At 40.2% G+C, this 26,078-nt stretch overlaps 1 protein-coding gene and 1 non-coding gene across 5 annotated transcripts in view; both read left to right on the top strand.

Annotated features, from left to right (window-relative positions):
• SLC28A3 (solute carrier family 28 member 3) overlaps nt 1–26,078 on the top strand; it is a 70,272-nt gene that overhangs the window by 4,683 nt on the left and 39,511 nt on the right. For 3 of the 4 annotated variants that reach the window (XR_007122371.1, XM_047700697.1, XM_047700698.1), the window contains exon 2: nt 14,520–14,615. Coding sequence is in view for 3 of the 4 variants with exons in the window: in XM_047700697.1 (XP_047556653.1) it covers nt 14,520–14,615 (96 nt within the window). In the remaining variant the exon portion in view is untranslated. Of the gene's footprint in view, nt 1–14,519; nt 14,616–25,583; nt 25,631–26,078 lie in introns of those variants that run through there. The other variant, XM_047700699.1, reaches the window with a different exon arrangement.
• LOC125084141 (U6 spliceosomal RNA) lies at nt 24,940–25,043 on the top strand. Its single transcript, XR_007122500.1, has one exon. It is a non-coding gene; the product is annotated as a U6 spliceosomal RNA (small nuclear RNA).

Here is a 26,078-nt window from a genome sequence, read left to right as displayed (position 1 = left end):
TCTTTTCTTTACTAATTTGGAAAGAGTTCTTTAAAGTTCTGAATACAAACCCTTTTTCAGTTACATGCTTTCCAAATACTTTCTACCACCCTTAAGCTGTCTTTCACTCTGTAGTAGTTGGGTACACAAAAGGTAATTATAGTGTGGTCCCATTTATCAAGTGTTTCTGTTTTATATATCCTGTTTATATAGCCATCTTTTTCTGCCTTGAAAGATCATAAAAATACTCTCCCATATTTCCCAAAAACTCGTTGCTGCCTTCTACATTGAGGACTCTAGTCCCCCTGAAAAGAGATCTTATGTATAGTGTAAGGTGGTCATCAAGTTTTTGTTTTTCTACACAGGTATCCAATTATTTTGGCATCACTAAAATATATATATAATTTTCCCAACTTGACAACACATTTATCAAGTGTCCATATTTAGGGTCAGTCTTCTTAGAATAGGGCAACTGAAAGATTTTTCCAAAGTCCAAGTTGGGGGAAGGATCCAGAAAAGAGAGAAAGTGGAAAGTTGGCAGCAAAAGAGCTCAGATAAAGCTCAGAATTTCTAAGGGTGAACATTCAGACAATTTTTGAAGGAATACTTTTATTAAAGGGTGTTACTTAGAAACCCAGCTAAAGTTGCCTCTTGCCTATGAGTCAGCATTGATTTTACCACCAGTGGCCCTCAGAGCCACAGAGCCCATGCTCACTCTGACATCAGCTAGGTGGGACCCAGTTACGCAAGACCCGAGACAGGACTAGATGGGAAATGTGCTCCACTCTACACACACAGAGAAAAGCTGACCTACTCCTTGAATTGCCTGGTAAGCCAGTCCACTTTGAAGAGTTTGTTCAATGGAAGTCAAAATTTGGGAGGTCATCTAAGTGCAAGAATTATTTGGCACAGACCATTTGAATAGAGAAGTTCTGAGGTTGGAAGTAATCATGTAAAGTAAAGAGGAAGAGCACTGTTTCCCTCTAACCCCCTGGGGGATGGCCACATGAATCACACCAGGTGGTTGAGTAGGTTTCCACTAACGCAACAGAGCAAACACATGGCAATAATTGCCTTTGTGAAGGAAGTTAAAAAACAATTCTCTCTCTTTTCCTTGAATCAGATCATACCTAGACTTATTTCTAACAGCCTCGATGGCTAGAACCCAAGGCTCTTCCATGACACCTCAGAGGGGAAGAATTTAAGGATTCAGTTTTTTACTTTGCTCCATAGTCCCTTACTTTATTTACACTATTTTCAGTCTCTTAATTTAAAATGAAGGTGGTAGCACCTACTGACCCATTTCATCCAGACATTGTTGATGTTGATGAGAAGCCCTGGATGCTAGCTGAACTGTCATTGGTCAAAATGAAAAAAATCAAAGGTGAAAATATTTGGAATTTTACATAGAACAGATTATTGTGAGCAGGAGCCCCAAGTCTCCATCAGGCTACAGAGTTTGGAATTCTGTCTTCAGACTGCAGATTTAGACAAACATAGTACAGTATGATTTTCACTCAAACCAGAGATCTGGATTTGGAGACACCTAATTCTACTCCACACATTGCCTAAGGTATTTGACCCAGAAGCTGCTTATAGCCTTGGCATGCCTAATTGTTCTTTCTTTTTCCTGGAAGGGAAATTTAAAAAGAGAGAGAAAAAGAAAAGAAAAGAAAAGAAAGGGGGAAAAAAGAAAAAGATGGTATGCATGTCTTACAGCTTCTGGAAGTAAAATAAAGACAGAGGTTTCTTCGGAAAATGCTGTTAGTCACATGGTTAAAGACCCTCCTGTAGGTGTTCAGGAACATAGATGATGTGCAGGAATGGTGCCACTGGGAAGCAGGAAAATGTACCTGAAGACTTCTCAGTGTTCCTTTCAGTCTCCTGATTCTGTAAATTCAAAGCTTTGTTTTTTTCCCTTCCAAGAGTCAAAACTCTTTGACATAAAGCATGACATTTATTGATTCAACAAAAATGTATCAACCCTGTACCAGGCATCATGCAAAAAGCTGGGAACAGCAGCCATTTGGTTAAAATTAGTTAACAATGGCAAATCAGCACAACATAGTCTGTAAAAAGCGCTATTCATGACATGAAAAAGTGGTCTCACCTAGATTGGGAGGTGGGGAATATTTCCCAAATGCTTGCATTCATTCATTCATTCAACAAATACACACACATACACACACTCACACACATATGTGTGTATATATATATGTGTGTGTGTGTATATATATATGCATATATATATATATATATATATATATATAACTTTTTTAAGATAAATTTATTTATTTGAGAGAGAGAGCTCTGGAGGCAGGGAGGGGCAGAGGCAGAGACAGAGAGAGAGAGAGAATCTCAAACAGACCCCCTTGAGTGTGAAGCCCTACACCAGGCTCAATCTCACAACCCTGAGCTCATGACTTGAATCAAAATCAAGAGTCAGACGCTTAACTGACTGAGCCACCCAGGTGGCCCCCCAAAAATACAGATATTGAGCACCTACTGCATGGGTGCTAGGCAGAAGGAAATACCAAGTATGGCACAAATAATTCCCTAAGCTACCATGTCAAAAATTATTGTTTCCCATCTCACACTACGTGAAGAAGCTAAAGCCCTGAGTGGGAAGGTATGAGATACATGTGCAGGGAACAGAAAACGTGGTAAAGAGACAGCCAGACGGACGAGAGGCCAGTTCTGATTCACATCAAGGTTCTTTGCTAATTTCAAAATCTTGGTCCCAAGAATCTAAGACCAATGATAAGTTTAGATTTAAAACTGAGTTTTTATACTCTGCAGACTCAGGAACATTCTAGAATAAACTATCCAGCCAGATTATAAGGAATGGTATAAACTCCTCCATGAAACATGGTCAGAAAACAGCCCATAAAGGTGAGGCAATGCTTTTTGCACCATGAGACAGTGTCAGCCATACCTTAAAAGGGGACAAGACAGGCATATCTGCTCCCCTCTGGACTATCTAGCTGCTTTACTCCCTCCACCTGCTCAACTTCGGGAGCATAGCATAGTTCCAGACAGCACAATCTACAAAGTTGTGCAGCTATCCAGCCCCCCACCCAGTGGGTCCTACTTCCCTGTCAGCGTCCCTCCCTTTGAATTATATTACCTTTGATGACCTTTCTAACTTTTAAAGAATTTTTATTTTTCTACTTCAAATTACTGCATCCTAGTTTCTCCTCCATCTGAATCCATTAGTTGAGAAATATTTGCAAGGAGGAAGTTGGTTAGAGACCGCTGGTCCAACTTGCACCATCAGGAAGGTTTGAAATAGAAATTATGTAATTGAGGGCCAAACCCATTCAGAAAGAGCAGGTGGGAGCAAAGGTCTTGGTCCGTGGTATGTTGGATCCAGTGAGGAAGGGAGAGAGAGACAAAGAAACACACAAAACCAACAAGAGACATTTCCAGGAGCCAGCAAAATTAGGCTTCCTGTTGACCCACATGGCTATTTCCTCATTCCTCCTCAGAGCGTGAGGTCTTGAGGTCAGAGAAGAGGGAAGAAAGAATTAGGAGGGGAGGAATTTAAAAGGCACAGGTGTAATAAGAAGTGGTCTGTAATAGTCCAAGAACTGACTGTACTGCGTGTGACTTTGAACTTGGCTGGAGATAAAAAGGGGCCCCTTCTTAAGGAGGAAGTGGAGAGGGAAGAAAAGGATGAGCTTTCGAGAAAAGCCACACTGGGGTGGGGTGTGGGGTTAAACACAGATACTAAGGTTAAAAGTCACATATTGAGGGCGCCTGGGTGGCTCAGTGGGTTAAGCCGCTGCCTTCGGCTCGGGTCATGATCTCAGGGTCCTGGGATCGAGTCCCGCATCGGGCTCTCTGCTCAGCAGGGAGCCTGCTTCCCTCTCTCTCTCTCTTTGCCTGCCTCTCTGTCTACTTGTGATCTCTCTCTGTCAAATAAATAAATAAAATCTTAAAAAAAAAAAAAAGTCACATATTGAATCATTATGAGAAGGGAGAAATATAGGTTCTTTGGGTGAAGAGTTGAGGTTTCCAAGCCGCACTGCCGGGACTGCCATTTAGGCAAGTTACCTAACTTCCATATCTATTTCCCCATCCAAAAATAGGCTCTAATACCCTACACCCACAGGACTATGGGGAGATTGGTAGAAAGCACTAGCACCTCCCAAATGCTCAAGTATCAGGGACCATTAACTAAATCATTTAGGGGCCAAACCAAGCTTTTGAAATCCAGGTGTGAAGTCTGCCTCTTCATATAGCAGATACTGGAATCTACTGATGGGAAACTACGGAAGACACCAACAGGCAACTTTCAATTGTTTTAATGTCAACCAAATGTGAACGTCAAGCCCTTTGGGTCCCTGCCAGACTGAGAGACCTTGGCTCCCAGCATCTGTGTCTCTTCAAAAGGCCTTTGTAAAGTTATTGTTCAAATACTTTGGTTCATTCTGATCCATTTCTAATTTAGTCAACTGCATCTCTAAAAAATATTTTACAAGCTCCAAATTTATTCCATGTGTTTCTAATTAATTTATATTCATTTAGTCAGTGCTCCTTGGAAAGATGTTCTCGGTTTTAGGAATCATCAAAAAGCAACGTTTTTCCAAATGTAAGCAAATTCAAATGTGAATGGAGCAGTGATTATTCTCTTTAATGACTCGCTACCAACTGTTCTGGCATGAAATAGTCTGGTTCAAGGTAAGATTAATACTTAGGAAGTGACCATGATTTCCCAAAATAGCACAAGAGTAAGGCAGACCTGAGAAACCAAGGCTTCATCCTGGAGGTGATTCAGGCTTTGGCATCAAATGCATTTTCATAAAAAAAAGAGCTCTAGTATCACCCTTGATCCCTTTAGACAGACTAGAGATTTGCCTACTAAAAACAAATCAAAGCAGGAAATGAGAATAAGAAGAATTTTAGTTTCAATTGATAGAGTCAAAGGAATTATATCCTTGTTTCTTTTTTTTTTTTTCTTTCTCAACTATAAGAAGACATTTAGCTGTTAAGAATATTTCTGTTTCTCCCTTGACTAAAGGGGTTGCATCCTTGGAATTTTAGACACAGCTAAGTTCATTCTAATTAATCTGTAAAAGCATTACAATGTGTAGGAGCTGAACTTTTTAAGTTTTTGTCATGACTATAGTAAAATAATTAACTGTGTAACTTATGGTGGACAGCTTCTCTTCTAAATTCCCTAAGAACAGGGACCATATATGCAGCGCTCAGCAACAACATTCTCTAGCCCATAGTAGATGCATAAGAATTTATTTGTTAGAGGACTAAACGAGAATGCCTAAGACAGAACCCTGAGGAACTGTATGTAACATTAAGGGTTGAGTAGAAAGGCTAATAGGGTACAGGAAAGAGAGAAGTCTGGGTGGGAGGAGGAAACTAACAATCTGTAATATCACAGAAGCCAAGAACAAGACTATTTTAAGGAGGAAGTGACCCATTGTGTATGACGAAAACTGAATTTAAGGACATGAAAACCATCCGTGAATTTGGCAAGGGTGATTTCCATAGAGTAGTAGCAGTGAAAGCCAAATTGGAATGGGTCAAAGACCAAATGGGGCAAGAAAATAGAACCTTAGTCCATTGGGGCTTCTACAACAAAACACCACAGGCTGGGCAGCTTATAAACAACAGACACTTATTTCTCACAGTTCTGAAGGCTAGAAGTCCAAGATCGAGATACTGACATGGTTATGTTCTCATGAGGGCCCTCTTCCTGGTTCATAGCCAACGTCTTCTCCCTATGGTCCTCATACAGTGGAAGGGGCTACATTCTGTGGGACCTCCCTTGTAAGGGCACTACTCCCATTCCTGCGGGCTCCACCCTCATGACTTAAGCACCTCCCAAAGGCCCCATCTCCTAACACCCTCATCTCTGGGGGTTAGAATTTCAACATGATGAATTATAGGGGCACACAAACATTGACCATAGCAACCTGTAAGTTCAGACAGAAGACTGGTTTTTAAAAGGAGGAGAAAGGATGTTTCTCTATGAATTCTTGGTTTCACAGCAATGAAAAATTGATAGAGTTGCAAATATCAGAGAAGCAAGGGAAGGAAGTGTTAAGTAGAGTAGTGTGAGGAAAAGTGCAGAGCATTGTGTCTGGCTCAGTAAGTAAGGAGTCCAGGCATTGTCATATTATTGCTCTAAGAATATCTTGTCCAAGCTGAAATCACATGTTATCGAATACAAAGTAAGAGATGCACCAGGAGGAAGACGGGCAGTGAAGCCTTCTCCCCAGACCTGAGACAGACAGAGCACCTTCAGGTGGAACTGCTTCTTGAAATGGATATGAAAGATGCAAAAGAACCCTCACTACACTGAGTTAATATATACAAGTACAGGAAAAACTCGGTATCTGTTGCAAATACCTCTAAATACGATTTACATCAATGGCACCAAAATGAAGATAGTTATTAGAACTTGCCACTGGACCCTGTTGGGGTTTTTTTTTCATATTCTTTAAAGTGTTGATAAAGATGCATATAAACTATCACAAATTAATTTTAATATTTTAATAACTGGATTTCAATACCATTGGCTCCCTTTTAGTATTACATATGCAATTTTATATATTTTAAAACATTCTCAACCCCCCTCCCCCCAGCAACCCTCAGTTTGTTTTGTGAGAGTCACTTATGGGGGGTTGGGAGAAGGGTGTGAGGTAATGGACATTGGGGAGGGTATGTGCTATGGTGAGTGCTGTGAAATGTGTAAACCTCGCGATTCACAGACCTGTACCCCTGGGGATAAAAATATATTATATGTTTATAAAAAATAAAAAAAAAAAATTCTCCCATCCAAGTACTAACCAGGTCCAACCCTGCTTAGCTGTATTTCAAAACATTCTGAAGGAGCCCATAGGCTGCAGCCACTGTCCTGGTTTGGGACACTTCCCCGAAGTTGCACGTAGCTTCAATCACAGTGGCAGAATTTAATTATAGCCACAGGGAGGTTAGAAATGCAACTTTATTCTGGGAAATCTTGGGCCCCACGAAAATTCAGAGCCCTATATTTAAAGGAAATAGAGAAGGGGCACCTGGATGCCTCAGCTGGTTGACTGTCCTTCTCTTGATTTTGGTTCAGGTCATGATCTCAGGGTCATGATATCAAGCCCTGTGTCGGGCTTCCTGCTGAGTGTGGAGTCTGCTTGGGATTTTCTCTCTTTCTCTCCTGCTGCCCCTCCCCCCTGCTCTCTCTCTCTCTCTCTCTCTCTCTCTTTAAAAGGAAGAGGGGGAAAAGGAAATAGAGAACAGGTATTAGGGACAACTAGCAGTCTTGGTAATATTTCCTACTGAGGTTATAGAATTCAACGGATGTTAATCTTATCATATTATTTATTGTTTGGGTCTTCCTTATCCTTACTTTTGCCCATTTGATCTGTCATAGACTGAAAGAGTTCTATCAACCTCTTTCTAGATGTGTTTCTAGGTATTTCTCCCTCAGTTTCCTCTACACTAATCTATGCCATTTGTACACAGAGAGTCATGCTTCTCGGAGTGTGAGATTATACTCTGATCATTGTTTCTCTTGGAACATGTTAATTGCTATTTTAATCCTATATTCAGACTTGGTCAGTTAAGATCATGGGCATTGCATGTTATATCTTTCTGAGTCACTGAGTCATTTCCAGTACAGATCCTCCTCAATTTACAATGGGGTTATGCCTCAATAAATCAATTATGAGTTGAAAGTATTGTATGTCAAGAATGTATTTCATATACCTAATCTACCAAACATTATAGCTTAGCCTAGCCTACCTTAAATGTGCTCAGAACACCTACATTAGCCTACAGTTGGGCAAAATCTTCTAACACATATCCTATTGTACAACAAAGTGTTGAATATCTCATGTAACATACTGAATACTGTAAAGTGAAAAACAGTGGTTGCATGGGTACAGAATATATCAGTTGTTGAGCATATCAGTTAAGCATATCAGTTGTTGACCCTAGTGATCTCATGGCCGACCAGGCAAGGCCCAGCATCACAGGCAAGGATCATACTCCACATCACTAGCCCAAGAAGAGGTCAAAATTCAAAATTCAAAGTACAGTTTATGCTAAGTGCATAATACTTTCACTACATCATAAATTTGAAAGACATCACGGGATATGGCTGTGTTTATTTGTTATTCCCTCTAATTCAATCAAACCTATTGATCTGCCAGATGGGTTTATTTGTTCTTAGTTCCTCTCAGCATAATTGATCTTGTGCTTTGTAAAAATCTTTTCACTGTATGTTTGTGTTTTTTTATTTTTGTTTGGTTTCTTCTGAAGACTTATTTTTTCTTTTAATGATTCCTTTTATAACGAGCTTAAGATTATAAGAAATCACAAAATTAATATATTTTCTAACTTCTTTTATTTTCTTTCCTTCTCTTTCATCACTTGATTTTAGCTGAATATATATTTAAGCATTTACCTTTCTCCCTTAAACACTGCTGCTTATCATCTCTTTCGGTTCCCAGAATTAAAAGATAAGAAGGGCGCCTGGGTGGCTCGGTGGGTTAAGCCGCTGCCTTCGACTCAGGTCATGATCTCGGGGTCCTGGGATAGAGTCCCGCATCGGGTTCTCTGCTCGGCAGAGATCCTGCTTCCCTCTCTCTCTCTCTGCCTGCTTCTCCATCTACTTGTGATTTCTCTCTGTCAAATAAATAAATAAAATCTTTAAAAAAAAAAAAAGATAAGAAAATTGGCATGCTCACCCTAACTTCTACTTTTTCCTTCCCTTCTCCTTCAAGCAAGTTTTCTGAGTATTTTTCTACATTGTCAGGGGTTAAAATATTAAAATTTGTTCTGGAATCTTAATCTCTAGATTAAGGTTTTAATTTATTAAATAGATTCAAAACATACTATCATTCCTTTTGCCATAATTTCTCATTAATCTTTTGTTTGGCTGTTCCTCTAATCTTTTCTCCAAGAAAATCATGGAAACCATGTTCTTTGAGTACATTCAGGCTTCAATTTATTTTTATAAATCTTATCATTACAAACCTTCCTCTGATTTTTCTTACTGGATCTAGAACTGTGTCTTTCCTTACTTTCTTATACTTAGGGGTTCCATTTGCCCCTGGCTCACAAAGATCACGAGGGGAGAATGTCATCAGTGCTCTGTGGTCCTGCCTCCACACACCCAATTCAAAGCTCCCTTCAGAGCATTCAGAGGTGACAGAGAATTGTGCCAGAGAAGTGTGATGAACCACAGGCGGTCTCCTTAATCCAGTCCATAACCCCACACAGGCCCACAAGAAAAACAGGACCGTCTCAGGGAGGAACGGTCTAGCTAGAGCTCATGAACTACATTAAGGATTCCATAAACCTGAGACTTGAGTCAGAAGGCCACCTGAGCCAAGAGGGTCATGTGTAACAGGCAAAGAGCAAAGGCTTCTGGGATACAGCCTTTGAAAATGCAGTCGTTCCGAGACAAACCCCATGCAATTTAGAGGAAACATTTTAGAGAAAATAGCCTTAAAATAGTTGACATTTGTAGGTTTTCATTTTTTTTAAGATTTTATTAATTTATTTTTCAGAGAGAGAGAGGAGAGAGCACAAGCAGGGGGAGCAGCAGGCAGAGGGAGAAGCAGCTCCCTGTTGAGCAGGGAGTCCAATATGGGGCTCGATCTCAGGACCCTGGGATCATGACCTGAGCTGAAGGCAGAGGCTTAACAAACTGAGCCACCCAGGCGCCCCAACATTTGTAGGTTTTTAAATGCAGAAAGTAAATAAATAAAGGGGGAGCTACATTCCCAAACAATGTGAAGAGATCAGATTCACCAAACAGATGTTGACTTTTCCATGCCAAATTTCAACCATAGAGAAAAAAGTGGTTACAAATGCCTGAAAGCCAGCAAGTGGCAAACTCAACTATAAAATTAATGTAAAAGTCAACCGACAGCAGTCAATTACTATATGTGGCACTGGGTAGGTGATGAATGCTACTCTCCTATACAGTGGTGAATACGGCCTCAAAAAATTAAGCCTGGATGTGAGCCCAGAAATGACAATGGACCCAGCCTTTCATCATAATGTAACACCAATTGATATAGATAATTTGTCAATATTCCTGAAAACGGTTATCCTAACATTCATGGTGAGCCACCTCCTTTGATCTCTTTATGTTGCATTTTGGAATTTTAAGTCACTATTTAAAACAGCTGCTCCAATCTAGTCCCATTTCACGTTCTTAGAAATGGACACAGAAAGGTTAAGTCAATCACTTGAAGCTTAAAAAAAATGGAGGTGTATTTCTGACACCTTCATTTCGGCATCTAAGTTTTAGAATATTAGAACATATAGTAACCCTCTTGGAGAAGTAGAGAAAGCAGTCCTGTACAATTTTGTCTCTCCTCAGTTGTAGGGACATGATTTTAACTGCACTATAATGAGCTCCAACAGCCCCCAGAAATATCCTTCTGTTGCAAAACAGTTACCAAACACTTCCATGCCTGCCATTGTGTCATACTGATGGTATTCAGCAGAGAACAGGGGACAGAGAATCTGGCTTCTCAGCTTAGAGTCTAGGGGTATAATACAGATTTACACAGTTCCAAGTTTTCCAAATGGTATCATATTCCCATTTTTGCCACTGGTCTTGGGATTTGAACATCTATAGCAATTTCTCAGGCATCACTCCTCAGAACGTATCCCACTGACTGCTTCTAGGAAGATTGCTTCAAAGATGTACAGAAATGTGAAGATAGATAGGTAGAAGGATAGATGATAGATATATATAGATAGATCAATGCATACCTATATACATATATAGACAGACAGATAGACATATACACACATAGTAAAATTAGCAACTCTCATCATCAATCTAAATCTGTTTTGGTGGTATAAATCCTTCTGGCCAAGGTAGATTAGCAAACACTTCACAAAATTTGCTGTGAAGTGTCAAGTTCTAGAACCAGGTAAAGACCTTCATACCAACTCCTCAGAGTCCTTATGAACATATTTGCCTGATGGGCCATTCCCGTTCGTCATAAAGTGACAGCATCTAGATCCTATCAAAGGTCAGGGTAAAAGTCTCTCCAGGGGTGAAGGTACCCCAGGCTCAAGCCCATCGCAGCCCCCTCAGCAAGAAGTCAGAGTGCACCAGGCCGAGCAGTGTCTGTAAAGAAGGTCAGAGAAAGGCTCCCCGGCAGCAGAGTCACCCTAACCACAAAAACTGAGAAATGGAAGCCACATGGTACAATCAGGGCCACCCTGGGAGGCCCAATACCCTGTTGGAAGAAATGACCACCAAAGCCTAGGTATAGTTGAAAAGTAGCCACAGGTATCTTTCAGCACCTCTGCCATTTCTAGCTAGTCTTTCTTTTTTTTAGTGCATACAATGTTACACAATGATACACAATGTTACACTAGTTTCAGGTGTACAAACATAGGGATTCTGCAAGTGTCTATATCATACTATGCTCACAAGCATAGCTACCATTTGTCTCCATACAATGCTATTATAATACACTGACCCTATGCTGAACCTTTTATGTACCTTTTATGCCCATGACTTATTCCTTCCATAACTGGAACAGGGAACTGTCTCCCCCTCCTCTTCACCCATTTCATCCAACCGCCCCCACTCTGGCTACCAGCAGTTTGTTTTCTGTATTTATGGGTCTCATTCTGCTTTTTGTTTATTTATTTGTGGGGGTTTTTTGATTCCAGGTATAAGTGAAATCATACAGTATTTGTCTTTCTCTCCCTGACTTATTTCACTAGCATAATACCCTCTATGTCCATCCATGTTGTCCCAAATGGCACGATCTCACCTACTACTACTATCGAAGCAGGAGCAAATAAAAGCAAAAGCCAAAAGTAACAAGGGAGAAGCTTATTTCCCACAGATAAAAGTAGGACGTGGGGAGTACAGAACTGGAGTGGAAGCATTGCTCAAGATTTGCAGAGCCCCAAGTATCCAACAACTTCCCACTCTGGCGTCCTCAGGATGGGGCCTTGGCGTTCATGGCCCAGCTGGAACCATCCACACACAAGGCAGCAGGACGTAGGGGAAAATGAAAGGGGAAAGGAACACCTGCCAGCCATCCCTTAAGGATTATTCCTGAGCTGCCCTACTCAGGACACCACATCTATTTATATTTTGATTGGCCAGAATTTAGCTATAAGTGGAAATGTAGCCTCTTTTCAAGGTGGCTATCTGTTCAGCTACAATTCTATAGAAGGGAAATACCATAAATAGATGGGGGTGGTGGTTTCAGTAATTTCTCAGGTTTTAGAAGTTGTGTTTAGAAACTGGATGAAAGGAGTAAATTAATAATAATTTAAAAAAGAAAAGAAAACCTCTGTCCATCTGTACTCCCTGCAACACTCACTGGGGACGTATGGAAAATGTGGGATCGGAACCCAGGCACAAAGGACTCCAGGCTCAAGGATCTGCCCTTCAGAGAATCTCGGGCCAGAATTGAGTACACTCAGCAAATAACACTAACTAGAGAAATTAAGTACCGTGCTGTCAGCTGCTTAGAAATACTCATACACAACACCGCAACGTTGTCACCCGCTCAGTGGAGTGACAAGCTTGCACGCAGAATACAATATTGGTTGTAACGCAGTGTCCTAAGGTATGTCGTCTTCTGTACGAATGTAGCTACTTAATCTGAATTGCTAAGTAGATGTAAAGAAACAAGGAGCTAAGGGGTCATTATGGACCACCCATTCAGGCCCTCGGACTCCAATTTGAAAAGAAGCAATAAAACAAAGCCAAGCCATGTCTCAAGGGTTATTTTTCCAGCACAGTCTACACACACAGCGCCCCCATTATTCCCGTTGGAAATCCTCCAATGGGAGACACTTCTGGACATGTTAAAAAGCCAAGACCTACACTCCACTAGGGGGTAAAACAATCCCATTACATGTTACAAAATACGTCCAGAAGTGCCCTTGTCACACACACACACACACACACACACACACGCGCGCGCGCGCGCGCGCGCACGCACACGCACACGCACACACACACACACACACACACACACACGCACGCACACACCCCTTCTTGCCTGAACTTGAAAACTGCAGGCCCCTTCCTCGTGCGCCATAAGTTTCAGATTCTGCCACCAGGTGGCAGGAGTAATCAAGAATTAGCAGGAATTACCCCGAAGGTCGGGCTGCTCCTCCGGCAGCCAGAAAAACGTCAGGATTCTGGAAGAGATCACAAGAACACCTAGTCGAAACTGGGGTATAGATGGGTAGACTGAGGCTGAGCAGATGTGACCGACCCAGCATCACACATGTAATTAGGGGCCCCGAAGACCAGCACCCTCCTCTACCTGTGCCTTGTATTTCCACCAACTCATGTTGTTTTATTTTTAACTTTTTGTTAAGGAAATGTTCAGCGTCTGTGAAAGTGAGAATCATAAAATGAGTCCCTAAGTGCCCACCAGCCAGATTCTGTAATGAGCAACACTAGGTCATCCTTCCCCGCGGTATACAGCGCCCCCTATTGTATTTGTTACCAAATACTCAGATGTACACATGGCCGCGCCCATTAATGCAACACTAAAATCACTGCTGTTCATTCAACCAAAAAGACTTGTTAGCGTCTCCTATGTGTGGAGACTGTGCTAAAGTAAGATATACAGCCATAACACAACGGGCAGTGTGGCAGCAGCCCTTCCACGCATAAATCATGCGTGTGCTGGAAGTTAGATTTTATTTATGCTTTATACACTCTTGGGTTTCAATAGATGGAAAATGCAACCCAGCTCAGGACTGTCATTCTTTTATAGCTTTTTGGAGCCAGCCAGAGAGCCAAAGTTAAAATCAAAGTCATACAAAGGCAAGGTCACAGGCCTAGCAGAGGACATTTCCTAAAGAGCTAAAGGGACCTACCTGACATGGTTTATCTATCTTGTTGCCTTACTGGGAATGAAGTGCCTGAGGAAGGCAAATCGGGATGAGATAGGAGAAAGATTGGATTCCCCCTCAGAAAAGGTAAGGGAGAAGTGAACCAAATGTCCATCACATCTCAAAGCAGCAGCTCAGGGGTGAGGACATGCCTCCAAGAACACAGCTTACTCACTTCCTTAAGGTAAAATCAGGACAGCTTGACAAAAGAAGGCATTTTTCTTATTCTCGTTCTGATTCTCATTACTACCAGAGATTGCTTTAAACTAAACAAAGCACATTTTAGCATCTCAAAATTCCAACGTCTAAGAAGAAAATTATCTGTCCTGCATTTTGCTTTATTTTATACATTGGAGGCCTATGTTATGTGACACACCTTAGTCTCAACTCTTATTATAAAGTGGCATGACTTAGATGCAGGCACCTGGTCCTCCTCTCTCTCGTTTTCAAGTTGGACCACACCATTCCTTCTAGCAGAGCAGAGCAAAACAGAAATCGTCTGTTTCTTTATGAGCCCAAGATTCACTGGTTCTTTCTTTATTCAGCGGACGCATCCGAGCACATCTCTGCCACCCCATCCTTCGAAAGTCTTCTAGGTCCTGTTTCTTGAGAGAACATTGCGGTTTTTTGGTTCTGAAATTGTATTTTTGCAATTTATGCTTTTTTCTTAGAATGAAGACGACTTTGGTGAGAGCCAGAAAATGTCAGGAAATAACTCGCTAAGGTGTAGAGTTACGCAAAACGGAGAACACAAAACCGCGACGCAGGTACTCTGGTGATGGTTGAGTGACTCTATTACCATGGTAACTGCTGTGCAGCAGGGACTAAGAGCTGTGGGGACAGAAAGCTGGTGCTCAGCTGGCACTCAGAGGAATGAATTTAATGGTAATTAGAATGTGTAAGGCAGAGTCGTGAAGACAATACACACACTCAAACGAAGAGATTTTGTATTGATACACCTGTCCCCAGAGTCTTCTGCTGGGGAGGGTATGTAGGCTCTCTCTGGACATGTCACTGGCACAGATTCCAAGCTCCATCCTAAAGCAAAAGGCACTGGCTTAAACCTAAGTGTCTCAATTTTAAAGCAGGTGAGGCAGATGAGGTAGGATGTGGTTCTAAAACTGTCCATCATGCCCTAGGGCTCCCAGAGACACGTAAGTTTACAGCACACTGAGGCATTCTGTCACAAGGCCACTTTTCTTTTTTTATATATTGAATTCTGGGCAGGACCTCATCGGAAGAAAGCCTTCTGCTCCTAAAAATTAAGCAGATTATCCATGTAGATCATCTTTTTTTTTTTTTTTTTTTTGATAACACCTGGGTGCTGACTATGAAGCCATTTATTGGAGGGAGTTAGTCCCATGATAAAAAGAATAATTTGTTTGAAATAGAAAATGTGAGATACTATTGTAACAAAATTTGGAACATAAAAAAATTACCTATATAAATCCAGAAAAAAGTAGGTGCCTAACATCTTAAAATATGGCCTTTTAAGACAAATATACACCCATGTGCATATGTCATGCTATCCATATCACTATTGTCCATTTTACTTAGTATATTGTAAAAAGTATCCATTTCACTCATTATTCAACAAAACAAGAGAAAACAACACTTCTGTCCATATGAAACCTGCACATAGTTTATAGTACCTTTGTTCATGACAGCCAAAATGTGGAAGCAGCCAAGATCTCCTTTAGCAGATGAATAGACAAATGAACTGTGGCTCATCCAGACAATGGAATATTCTTCAGCACCAAAAAGACATGAAACTTTGAGCCAAGTAAAGACAGGGGGCAGAGATTAAGAGCAAGATGGCAGAGGAGTAGGAAACCTAAATATGCTTGGTCCCAGGAATTCAGCTAGACAGTTATCAAACCTGAACACCTACAAACTCAACAGGAGATTGAAGAGAAGAGCAGCAATTCTTGGAACAGAAAAGTGACCACTTTCTGGAAGGTAGGACGTGCAGAGAAGTGAATCCAAGGCAACATTTGGGAAGATAGACTATGGTGGGGGTAGGGGCCGGCTCCCGGCAAGGGGTAGAGCAGTGAAGCACAAAATCAGAACTTCAAGAAGTCCTCTCCATGGATGGACATTGCTCCAGAGGCTAAGTGGGGGGTGGAGCCCTTGAGGGGACAGTGTGGTCTCAGGACCCACAGGGTCACAGAAAGACCAGGGGTGTCTGAGTACGGCAGAGCTCCCAGGTATCAGAGTGGGGAAGCTGGCTACAGAGACAGAGCCAAGGGGTGGGCTCTCAGCTCGGGTTACCTTAAACGTGATCCAAGGCACAGCTGGGCCACTGCTCTTAGAGCGGCGTGGAGTGTGCTGCAGGAAACAGCTTGGTTTGGAGACTCCAAACGTGGCTGGGCCAGATATAGAAACACTCGGTCACAGGTCGGGTGAGCTCAGAGTGCTGCTGGAGACCAGGGAAATGGGAGGGACTGACTGCTTTTCTCCGAGGGCACAGTTAGGAGTGGGGCCCTGAGCTCTCGGCCTCTCCAGGGCCGGAGATTGGGAGGCCGCCATTTTCATTCCTGTCCTCCAAACCAGTATGGAAAGCATTCAGGGGACAAAAGCTCCCAAGAGCAAACCCAAACAGATTACTTAGCCTGGCCCCTAGCAAGGGTGGTGCAATTCTGCCTCAGGTAAAGACATTTGAGCATCACTGCAACAGGCCCCTCTCCCAGAAGATCAACAAGAACATCCAGCCAAGACCAAGTTCACCGATCAATGAGAACTGCAGAACTCCAGAGCTGGGGAAAGCAACACTTAAAATTCATGGCTTTTTTTCCCATGATTCTTTAGTCTTTCAAAGTTAAATTTTTTTTTCTTATTCTATTTTAAAATTTTTATTCTATTCTATTCTAAATTATATTATTATAATATTTTATTCTTTTTAAACTATTTTATCTTACCAATACCTTTTTTAAAAAAATCTTTTTAAATTTTCATTGTTTCTATCCCTTCATTGTATTTAACCTTATTTTTTTAATTTAAAAAAAATTTTTAAAGATTTTGTTTATTTATTTGACAGAGATCACAAGTAGATGGAGAGGCAGGCAGAGAGAGAGAGGAGGAAGCAGGCTACCCACCGAGCAGAAAGCCCCATGTGGGGCTTGATCCCAGGATCCCAGGATCATGATCTGAGCCAAAGGCAGAGGCTTTAACCCACTGAGCCACCCAGGTGCCCCTAACCTTATTTTTTTATATACATATAGGTTTCTCTTTCTTTAAAATTTCAGGATACAGTTTCTTCTAACAGATCAAAATATACCCTAAATCTAGTGCATGGCTTTGTTCTAGTCTCAGCCTGATCACATTCTTTCCTCTTTTTTTCTTTTTTCAAGCAACTTCTTATCAATTCCTTTTTTAAAATCTTTTTTTTTTTTAGATTTTATTTATTTGACAGACAGAGATCACAAGTAGGCAGAGAGGCAGGCAGAGAGAGAGGAGGAAGCAGGCTCCCCGCTGAGCAGAGAGCCCGATGTGGGGCTCGATCCCAGGACCCTGGGATCATGACCTGAGCTGAAAGCAGAGGCTTTATCCCACTGAGCCACCCAGGCGCCCCTAAAATCTTTTTTAATTTTCATCTTTGCATTCATATTCCATCCGTTCATTGTGTTTACCCTTATTTGTGTGTGTGTGTATATATATGTATATATGTGTATATACATATATATATACATATGTGTGTGTGTGTGTGTGTGTGTGTGGTTTTTTTTCCTTAATACTTTGGGAAGCAGTTTCTTCTAACAGACCAAAATACACCCAAAATCAAGTGTGTGGCTCTGTTCTATTCATCATTCTAATATATATAGAGAGAGATTTTTTTTTCCTCCTTTCTTCTCCCCCCAGTTTCAAGTCTCTTCCAATTTGGTTAGTGTATATTTTTCTGGGGTTGTTGCTACCCTTTCTGTATTTTGTTCTCTCATTCATCTATTCTTATCTGGATAAAATAACAAGGCAGAAAAACTCACCTCAGAAAAAACAAGAGGCAGTATCGATAGCTAGAGACCTAATCAATACAGACATTAGTGAGATGCCAGAACTAGAGTTCAGAATGATGATTGTCAGGGTGCTAGCTGGGCTCGAAATAATCATGGAACATACTAGAGAATCCCTTTCTGGAGAAACAAAATCCCCTTTTGGAGAAATATGAGAACTAAAATCTAACCAAGTTGAAATCAAAAAAGCTATTAATGAGGTGCAAACAAAAATGGAGGCTCCTACTACTAGGATAAATGAGGCAGAAGAGAGACTAGTGATATAGAAGACCAAATGATGGAGAAAAAAGAAACTGAGAAAAAGATAAACAACTACTGGATCATGAGAGGAGAATTCTAGAGATAAGTGATACCATAAGACAAAATAATATTAGGATAATTGGGGTCCCAGAAGAAGAAAGAGAGAGGGAGCAGAAAGTATATTGGAGAAAATTATATCAGGGAATTTCCCTAATTTGGGGGAGGAAACAGGCATCAAAATCCAGGAGGCACAGAGAATCCCCCTCGTAATCAATAAAAATAGGTCAACACCCCATCATTTAATAGTAAAACTTAAAGTCTCAGAGACAAAGAGAAAATCCTGAAAGCAGCTCAGGACAAGAGGTCTTTATATACAACAGTACAAATATTAGATTGGCAGCAGACCTATCCACAGAGACTTGGTAGTCCAGAAAGGACTGGCATGGTATACTCAGAGAACTAAACAAGAGAAATATGCACCCAACAATACTATATCCATCTAGGCTGTCATTGAAAATAGAAGGAGAGATAAAAAGCTTCCAGGTCAGTATTGACCCCAAAGATACAGATGTAGTGAAAAAAAGAGCCATATGTACCCCAATGTTCATAGCAGCAGTGGGCACAATTGCCAAACTGTGGAAAGAGCCAAGATGCTTTCCAACAGATGAATGGGTAAAGAAGATATGGTCAATATATACAATGGAATACTACACCTACATCAGAAAGGATGAATACCCAACTTTTGTATCAACATGGACAAGACTGGAGGAAATGATGCTGGATGAAATAAGTCAAGCAGAGAAAGTCAGTTATCATTTGGTTTCACTTCCTTGTTGGGTATAAGGAATAACATGGAGGACATTAGGAGAAGGAAGGGAAAAGTGAATTGGGGGAAATCAGAGGGGAAGATGAACCATGCAAGACTGTGGACTCTGAGAAACAAACTGAGGGTTTTGGAAGGCTGTGAGGTAGGGGGATGGGTGGGAATTAAGGAGGGCACATATTGCATGGAGCACTGGGTGTGGTGCATAAACAATGAATCTTGGAACATTGAAAAAATAAAATTAAATTTTTAATAAAAAGCTTCCAGGACAAACAAAAACTAAAAGAATTTGCAAACACCAAACCAGCCCTACAGGAAATATTGAAAAGAGTCCTCTAAGCAAAGAGAGAGCCTGAAAGAAATAGGCCAGAAAGGAACAGAGACAATACACAGTAACAGGCACCTTACAGGAAATACAATGACACTAAATTCATATCTTTCTATAGTTACCCTGAATGTAAATGGGCTAAATACCCCAATCAAAAGACATAGGGTATCAGAATGGATTAAAAAAACAAGACCCATCGATATGCTGTCTACAAGAAACTCATTTTAGACCCAAAGACACCTCCAGATTTAAAGTGAGGAGATGGAAAAAATTTACCATGCTAATGACATCAAAAGAAAGCAAAGCTGGGGTGGCAATCCTTACATCAGATAAATTAGATTTTTAGCCAAAGTCTATAATAAGAGATGAGGAAGGACTCTACATCGTACTTAAAGGGTCTGTCCAACAAGAAGATCTAACAGTTTTAAATATCTATGCCCCTAACGTGGGAGCAGCCAATTATATAAACCAATTAATAACTAAATCAAAGAAGCACACCAACAATAATACAATAATAGTAGGGGACGTTAACACCCCCTCACTGAAATGGACAGATCATCTAAACAAAAGATCGACAAGGAAATAAGGGTTTTACATGACACACTGGAACAGATGAACATCACAGATATATTCAGAACATTCCATCCCAAAGCAACAGAATACACATTCTTCTCTAGTGCGCATGGAACATTCTCCAGAATAGATCACATCCTGGGTCACAAATCAGGTCTCAGCTGGTACCAAAAGATTGGGATCATTCCCTACATATTTTCAGACCACAGAGCTTTGAAACTAGAACTCAACTGCAAGAGGAAAGTTGGAAAGAACTCAAATACATGGAGGCTAAAGAGCATCCTACTAAAGAATGAGTGGGTCAACCAGGAAATTAAGAAGAATTTTAAAAATTCATGGAAACAAGAGAAAATGAAAACACAAGTGTTCAAAAAATCTTTGGGACACAGCAAAGGCAGTCCTGAGAGGAAAATATATAGCAATACAAGCCTTTCTCAAGAAGCAAGAAAGGTCTCAAGTACACAAGCAAACCCTACACTTAAATGTGCTGGAGAAAAAACAGCAAACAAAGCCTAAACCCAGCAGGAGAAGAGAAATCATGGGGATCAGAGCAGAAATCAATGAAATAGAAACCAAAAGAATAGCAGAGCAAATCAACAAAACTAGGAGCTGGTTCTTTGAAAGAATTAATAAAATTGATAAACCTCTGGCCTGACTTATCAAAAAGAAAAGAGAAAGGACCCAAATTAATAAAATCATGAATGAAAGAGGAGAGATCACAACCAACACCGAAGAAATCAAAACAATTATAAGAACATATTATGAGCAGCCATACACCAGCAAATTTGACAATCTGGAGGAAATGGATGCATTCCTAGAGACGTATAAACTACCAAAACTGAACCAGAAAGAAATAGAAAACCTGAACAGACCCTAACTCCACAGTAGGGAGATTGAAGCAGTCATCAAAAATTTCCCAAAAAACAAGAGCCCAGGGCCAGATGGCTTCCAACAAACATTGAAAGAATTAATACCTATTCTCCTGAAACTGTTGCAAAAAAATAGTAATGGAAGGAAAACTTCCAAACTCGCTTTATGAGGCCAGAATCACCTTGATCCCCAAACCAGACAAAGACCCCATCAAAAAGGAGAATTACAGACCAATATCGCTGATGAAAATGGATGTAAAATCCTCACCAAAATAGTAGCCAATAGGATCCAACAGTATATTAAAATGATTATTCACCACAACCAAGTGGGATTTATTCCTGGGCTGCAAGGCTAGTTCAACATCTGCAAATCAATCAATGTGATACAATAATTAATAATAGAAAGAACAAGAACCATATGACACTCTCAATAGATGCTGAAAAAGCATTTGACAAAGTACAGCATCCTCTCTTGATCAAAACTCTTTACTGTATAGGGATAGAGGGTACATACCTCAATATCACCAAAGCCATCTATGAAAACCCACAGCAAATATGATTCCCGATGGGGAAAAACTGATAGCTTTTCCCCTAAGGTCAAGAACATGGCAGGGATGTCCACTCTCACCACTGCTATTCAACATAGTACTAGAAGTCCTAGCCTTGTCAATCAGATAACAAAAAGAAATAAAAGGCATCCAAATCAGCAAAGAAGAAGTCAAACTCTCACTCTTTGCAGATGATATAACACTTTATGTGGAAAACCCAAAAGACTCCACTCCAAAACTGCTAGAACTCATACAGGAATTCAGTAAAGTGTCAGGAAACAAAATCAATCCATAGAAATCAGTTGCATTTCTATGCACCAACAACAAGACAAAAGAAAGAGAAATTAAGGAGTTGATCCCATTTACAATTGCACCCAAAACCATAAGATACCTAGGAATAAACCTACCAAAGAGGCAAAGAATCTGTACTCCAAAAACTATACAGTCCTCATGAAAGAAATTGAGGAAGACACAAAGAAATGGAAAAATGTTCCATGCTCATGGATTGGAAGAACAAATATTGTGAAAATGTCTATGCTACCTAAAGCAATCTACACATTTGATGCAAGCCCTATCAAAATACCATCAATTTTTTCAAAGAAATGGAACAAATAATCCTAAGATTTATATGGAACCAGAAACAGACCCCAAATAGCCAGAGGAATGTTGAAAAAGAAAACCAAAGTTGGTGGCATCACAATTCCAGGCTTCAAGCTGGCATTGAATTCCAGGCTTACAAAGCTGTCATCATCAAGACAGTATGGTACTGGCACAAAAACAGACACATAGATCAGTGGAACAGAATAGAGAGCCCAGAAATGGACCCTCAGCTCTATGGTCAATTGATCTTTGACAAAGTGGGAAAGAATGTCCAATGGAAAAAAGACAGTCTCTTCCACAAATCGTGTTGGGAAAATTGGACAGCCACATGCAGAAGAATGAAACTGGACCATTTCCTTACAGCACACACAAAAGTAGACTCAAAATGAAAAGACCTCAATGTGAGAAAGGAATCCATCAAAATCCTTGAGGAGAACACAGGCTTGACCTCAGCCGCAGCAACTTTTTTCTAGAAATATCATCAAAGGCAAGGAAACCAAGGGCAAAAATGAACTATTGGGACTTTATCAAGATCAAAAGCTTTTGCACAGCAAAGGAAACAGTTAACAAAACCAAAAGACAACTGACAGAATGGGAGAAGATGTTTGCAAACGATATATCAGATAAAGGGCTAGTATCCAAAATCTATAAAGAACTTATCCAATTCAACACCCAAAGAACAAATAATCCAATCAAGAAGTGGGCAAAAGTCATGAACAGAACATTTCTGCAAAGAAGACATCCAAATGGCCAACAGATACATGAAAAAGTGCTCAACATCACTCGGCATCAGGGATATACAAATCAAAACCATGGTGAGATACCACCTCACACCAGTCAGAATGGCTAAAATTAACAAGTCAGGAAATGACAGATATTGGCAAGGATGTGGAGAAAGAGAAACCCTCCTACACTGTTGGTGGGAATGCAAGCTTGTGCAGCCACTCTGGAAAACAGTATGGAGGTTCCTCAAAAAGTCATAGAGCTACCCTATGACCCAGCAATCGCACTACTGCATATTTACACTAAAGATACAAATGTAGTGATCTGAAGGGCATGTGCACCCCAATGTTTACAGCAGCATTGGCCACAATAGCCAAACCATGGAAAGAACCTAGACATCTATCAACAGATGAATGGATAAAGAAGATGTGGTATATATATATACAATAGAATACTATGCAGCCATCAAAAAATGAAATCTTGTCACTTGCAATAATGTGGATGGAACTAGAGGGTATTATGCTAAACGAAATAAGTCAGTCAGAGAAAGACAATTATCATATGATCATTCTGATATGAGGAATTTGGGAGACAGGGCAGGGGGTCTTGGGGGGAAGGGAGGAGAAAAAATGAAACAAGATGGGACCAGGGAGGGAGACAAACCATAAGAGACTCACGAAACAAACTGAGGGTTGCTAGGGGGTGGGGGGGGAGAGATAAGGTGACTGGGTTATGGACATTGGAGAGGGTATATGCTATGGTAAGTGAGGGTACAGGTCTGTGAATTGTTGTAAGACTGATGATTCACAGACCTGTATCCCTGAAGCAAGTAATACATTATATGTTAATTTTTTAAAAAGACAAGACATGGGGGAATATTATATGTGTATTGCTAATTAAAAGAAGCAGTCTGAAATGGTTACATACTTTATGATTCCAAGTATATGACAAAGGAAAAGGCAAAAACAGTGAAGACAGTAAAAAGACCAGAGGTTACCAAGAGGTGGGGAGGGACATGTGGGCAGAGCACAGAGGATTTGGAGGCAGTGAAACTACTCTGTGGGATACTGTTATGGTGGATACATGTCCTTATGCATTTATCCAGACCCACAAAATGTATAACACCAAGAGGGAACCCTAATGTAAACTATAGAATTTGGGGGCTAATATGTCCATGTAATTTCATCAATTGCAACAAATTTACCACTCCGGTAGGAAACGTGCTAATGGGAGAAGCTATGCATGAGTGGGATCAGGGAAATTTCTACTTTCTCCTCAATTTTGCTGAGAACTGAAACTGCTCTTTAAAAAATGAAGTCTCGTGGACTCTGAATAAAGGGTTTTGAAGGGGCAGGGGGTGGGTGGTTGGGGGAGCCAGATGGTGGGTACTAAGGAGGGCGCATATTGCATGGAGCACTGGGTGTGGTGCAAAAACAATGAATTCTGTTATGCTGAAAAGAAATTTTAAAAAATGAAGTCTCTTTCTAAATTGTTTCACAAAACAATCAAAAACAAAAAAAAATAGATTTTTTTTTTTATTTTTATGGACAAGAATATAAAGAGCAAGAAGTGGCCACTGGATTTGCAACACTGGTCCTTAGGTGATCCTGGCAGCAGCCATCTCAGTAGAAGTCTGAGTGAGTAGGGTGTGAGGATCACTAAAAATAAAGGATCACTAAAAATAAAAAATAAATAAAGGATCACTAAAAATAAAATTCTTTCAGGTGGTTTGTCTGTGAAGGAAAGGAGGAAAGGTAGATGTTGACCCCTTTTGTTGTTATTATCATTTTTGGTTGTTGTTAGTTTTTTTTTTTTAATTTTTAATGCTAACTCTTTATTTCACTTTAAAGTTTATAAATAATTTTTTTCAAGTGCTATATTTAACATTTTTTTAAGATTTTATTTATTTGACAGACACAGATCACAAGTAGGCAGAGAGGCAGACAGAGGGAGAGAGGAAGGGAAGCAGGCTCCCTGCTGAGCAGAAAGCCCAATGCAGGGCTCCATCCCAGGACCCCAGGATCATGACCAGAGCTGAAGGGAGAGGTTTTAATCCACTGAGCCACCCAGGCGCCCCTGTTTTTAACATTTTATTTAATTTTTGCACTAGCTTGTTAGGAGATGATATTCTTTGGCTCATTTTATAGCAGATAAAAAATAAGAACATCAAATTATATAAAGCCATTTCAGTATAAACTCAGGGTGCAATTGTTTCCCAGAATTCATAAGTTTAGCTCAATCTCCATACTTCTTTTTCTTTTTATGAAATGTTAGTCACCACACGGTACATCATTAGTTTTTGATGTAGTGTTCCATGATTCATTGTGTGCATATAACACCCAGTGCTCCATGCAATCCGTGGTTTTAAAGATGGAGACAGGTTCTTACTATGGCAGCACATATACTAAAATTGGAAAGACAGAAAGATTAACATAGCCCCTGCACAAGGATGACATGCCCATTTGTGAAGCATTCCATATTTTTAATACCAAAAAACTATAAGCTGATTAAAAAATGGGCAGAAGATATGAATAGACCTTTCTTCAAAGAAGACATCCAGATGGCCAACAGAACCATGAAAAGGTGCTCAACATCACTCATCATCAGGGAAATCCAAGTCAATACCACAATGAAATATTACTGCACACCTGTCAGAATGGCTAAAATCAAAAACACAAGGAACGACAAGTGTTGGCAAGGACGGGGAGAAATAATGAATCATTGAACACTACATCAAAACCTAATGATATACTATATGCTGGCTAACTGAAATAAACAAACAAATAAATAAATAATAAAATTTTAAAAAAGAAAGATGAGGAGAAAAAGGAACCTTCAAGCACTGTCAGTATGAATGCAAACTGGTGCAGCCACTGCAGAAAAGAGTATAGAGGTTCCTCAAAACTTTAAAAAGAGAACTACGCTGGGATCCAGTAATTGCACTCCTGGGTATTTATCCAAAGAATACAAAGAGATACATGCACCCTTATGTTTATTGCAGCATTATTTACAATAGCCAGACTATGGAAGCAGCCCTAGTGTCCATCGATAGATGAATGGATAAAGAAGAGGTGATATATATATCCTATATATATGTAATATATAGCACTATTATTGGGCTATAAAAAAAGAGTGGAATGCTGCCATTTGCAACAACATGGATGGATCTAGAGAGTATAATGCCAACTGAAATAAATCAGTTGAAGAAAGACAAATACCATATGATCTCACTCATATGTGGAATTTAAGAAACAAAACAAATGAACAAAGAAGAAAAGAGATATACCAAAAAACAGACTTAGCTATAAAGAGATGGCTACCAGAGGGGCAGCATGTGGGGGAATGGGTGAAATAGGGGAAGGGGATTAAGAATATACTCATCATGATGTAAATGAGTAGATGTAATATGTAGAGAATTGTTGAAGACTATATTGTACACATGAAATTAAAATAAAAATGTATGTTAATTATATTAAAATTAAAATTCTTATTTATTTGTTTATTTGACAGAGATCACAA

This window comes from Lutra lutra, chromosome 13 (genome assembly GCF_902655055.1).
Source record: "Lutra lutra chromosome 13, mLutLut1.2, whole genome shotgun sequence".
NCBI classification, from domain to species: Eukaryota; Metazoa; Chordata; class Mammalia; order Carnivora; family Mustelidae; genus Lutra; species Lutra lutra.
Note: the sequence above shows the minus strand (reverse complement) of the source record. Positions and strands in the feature narration are given on the sequence as shown.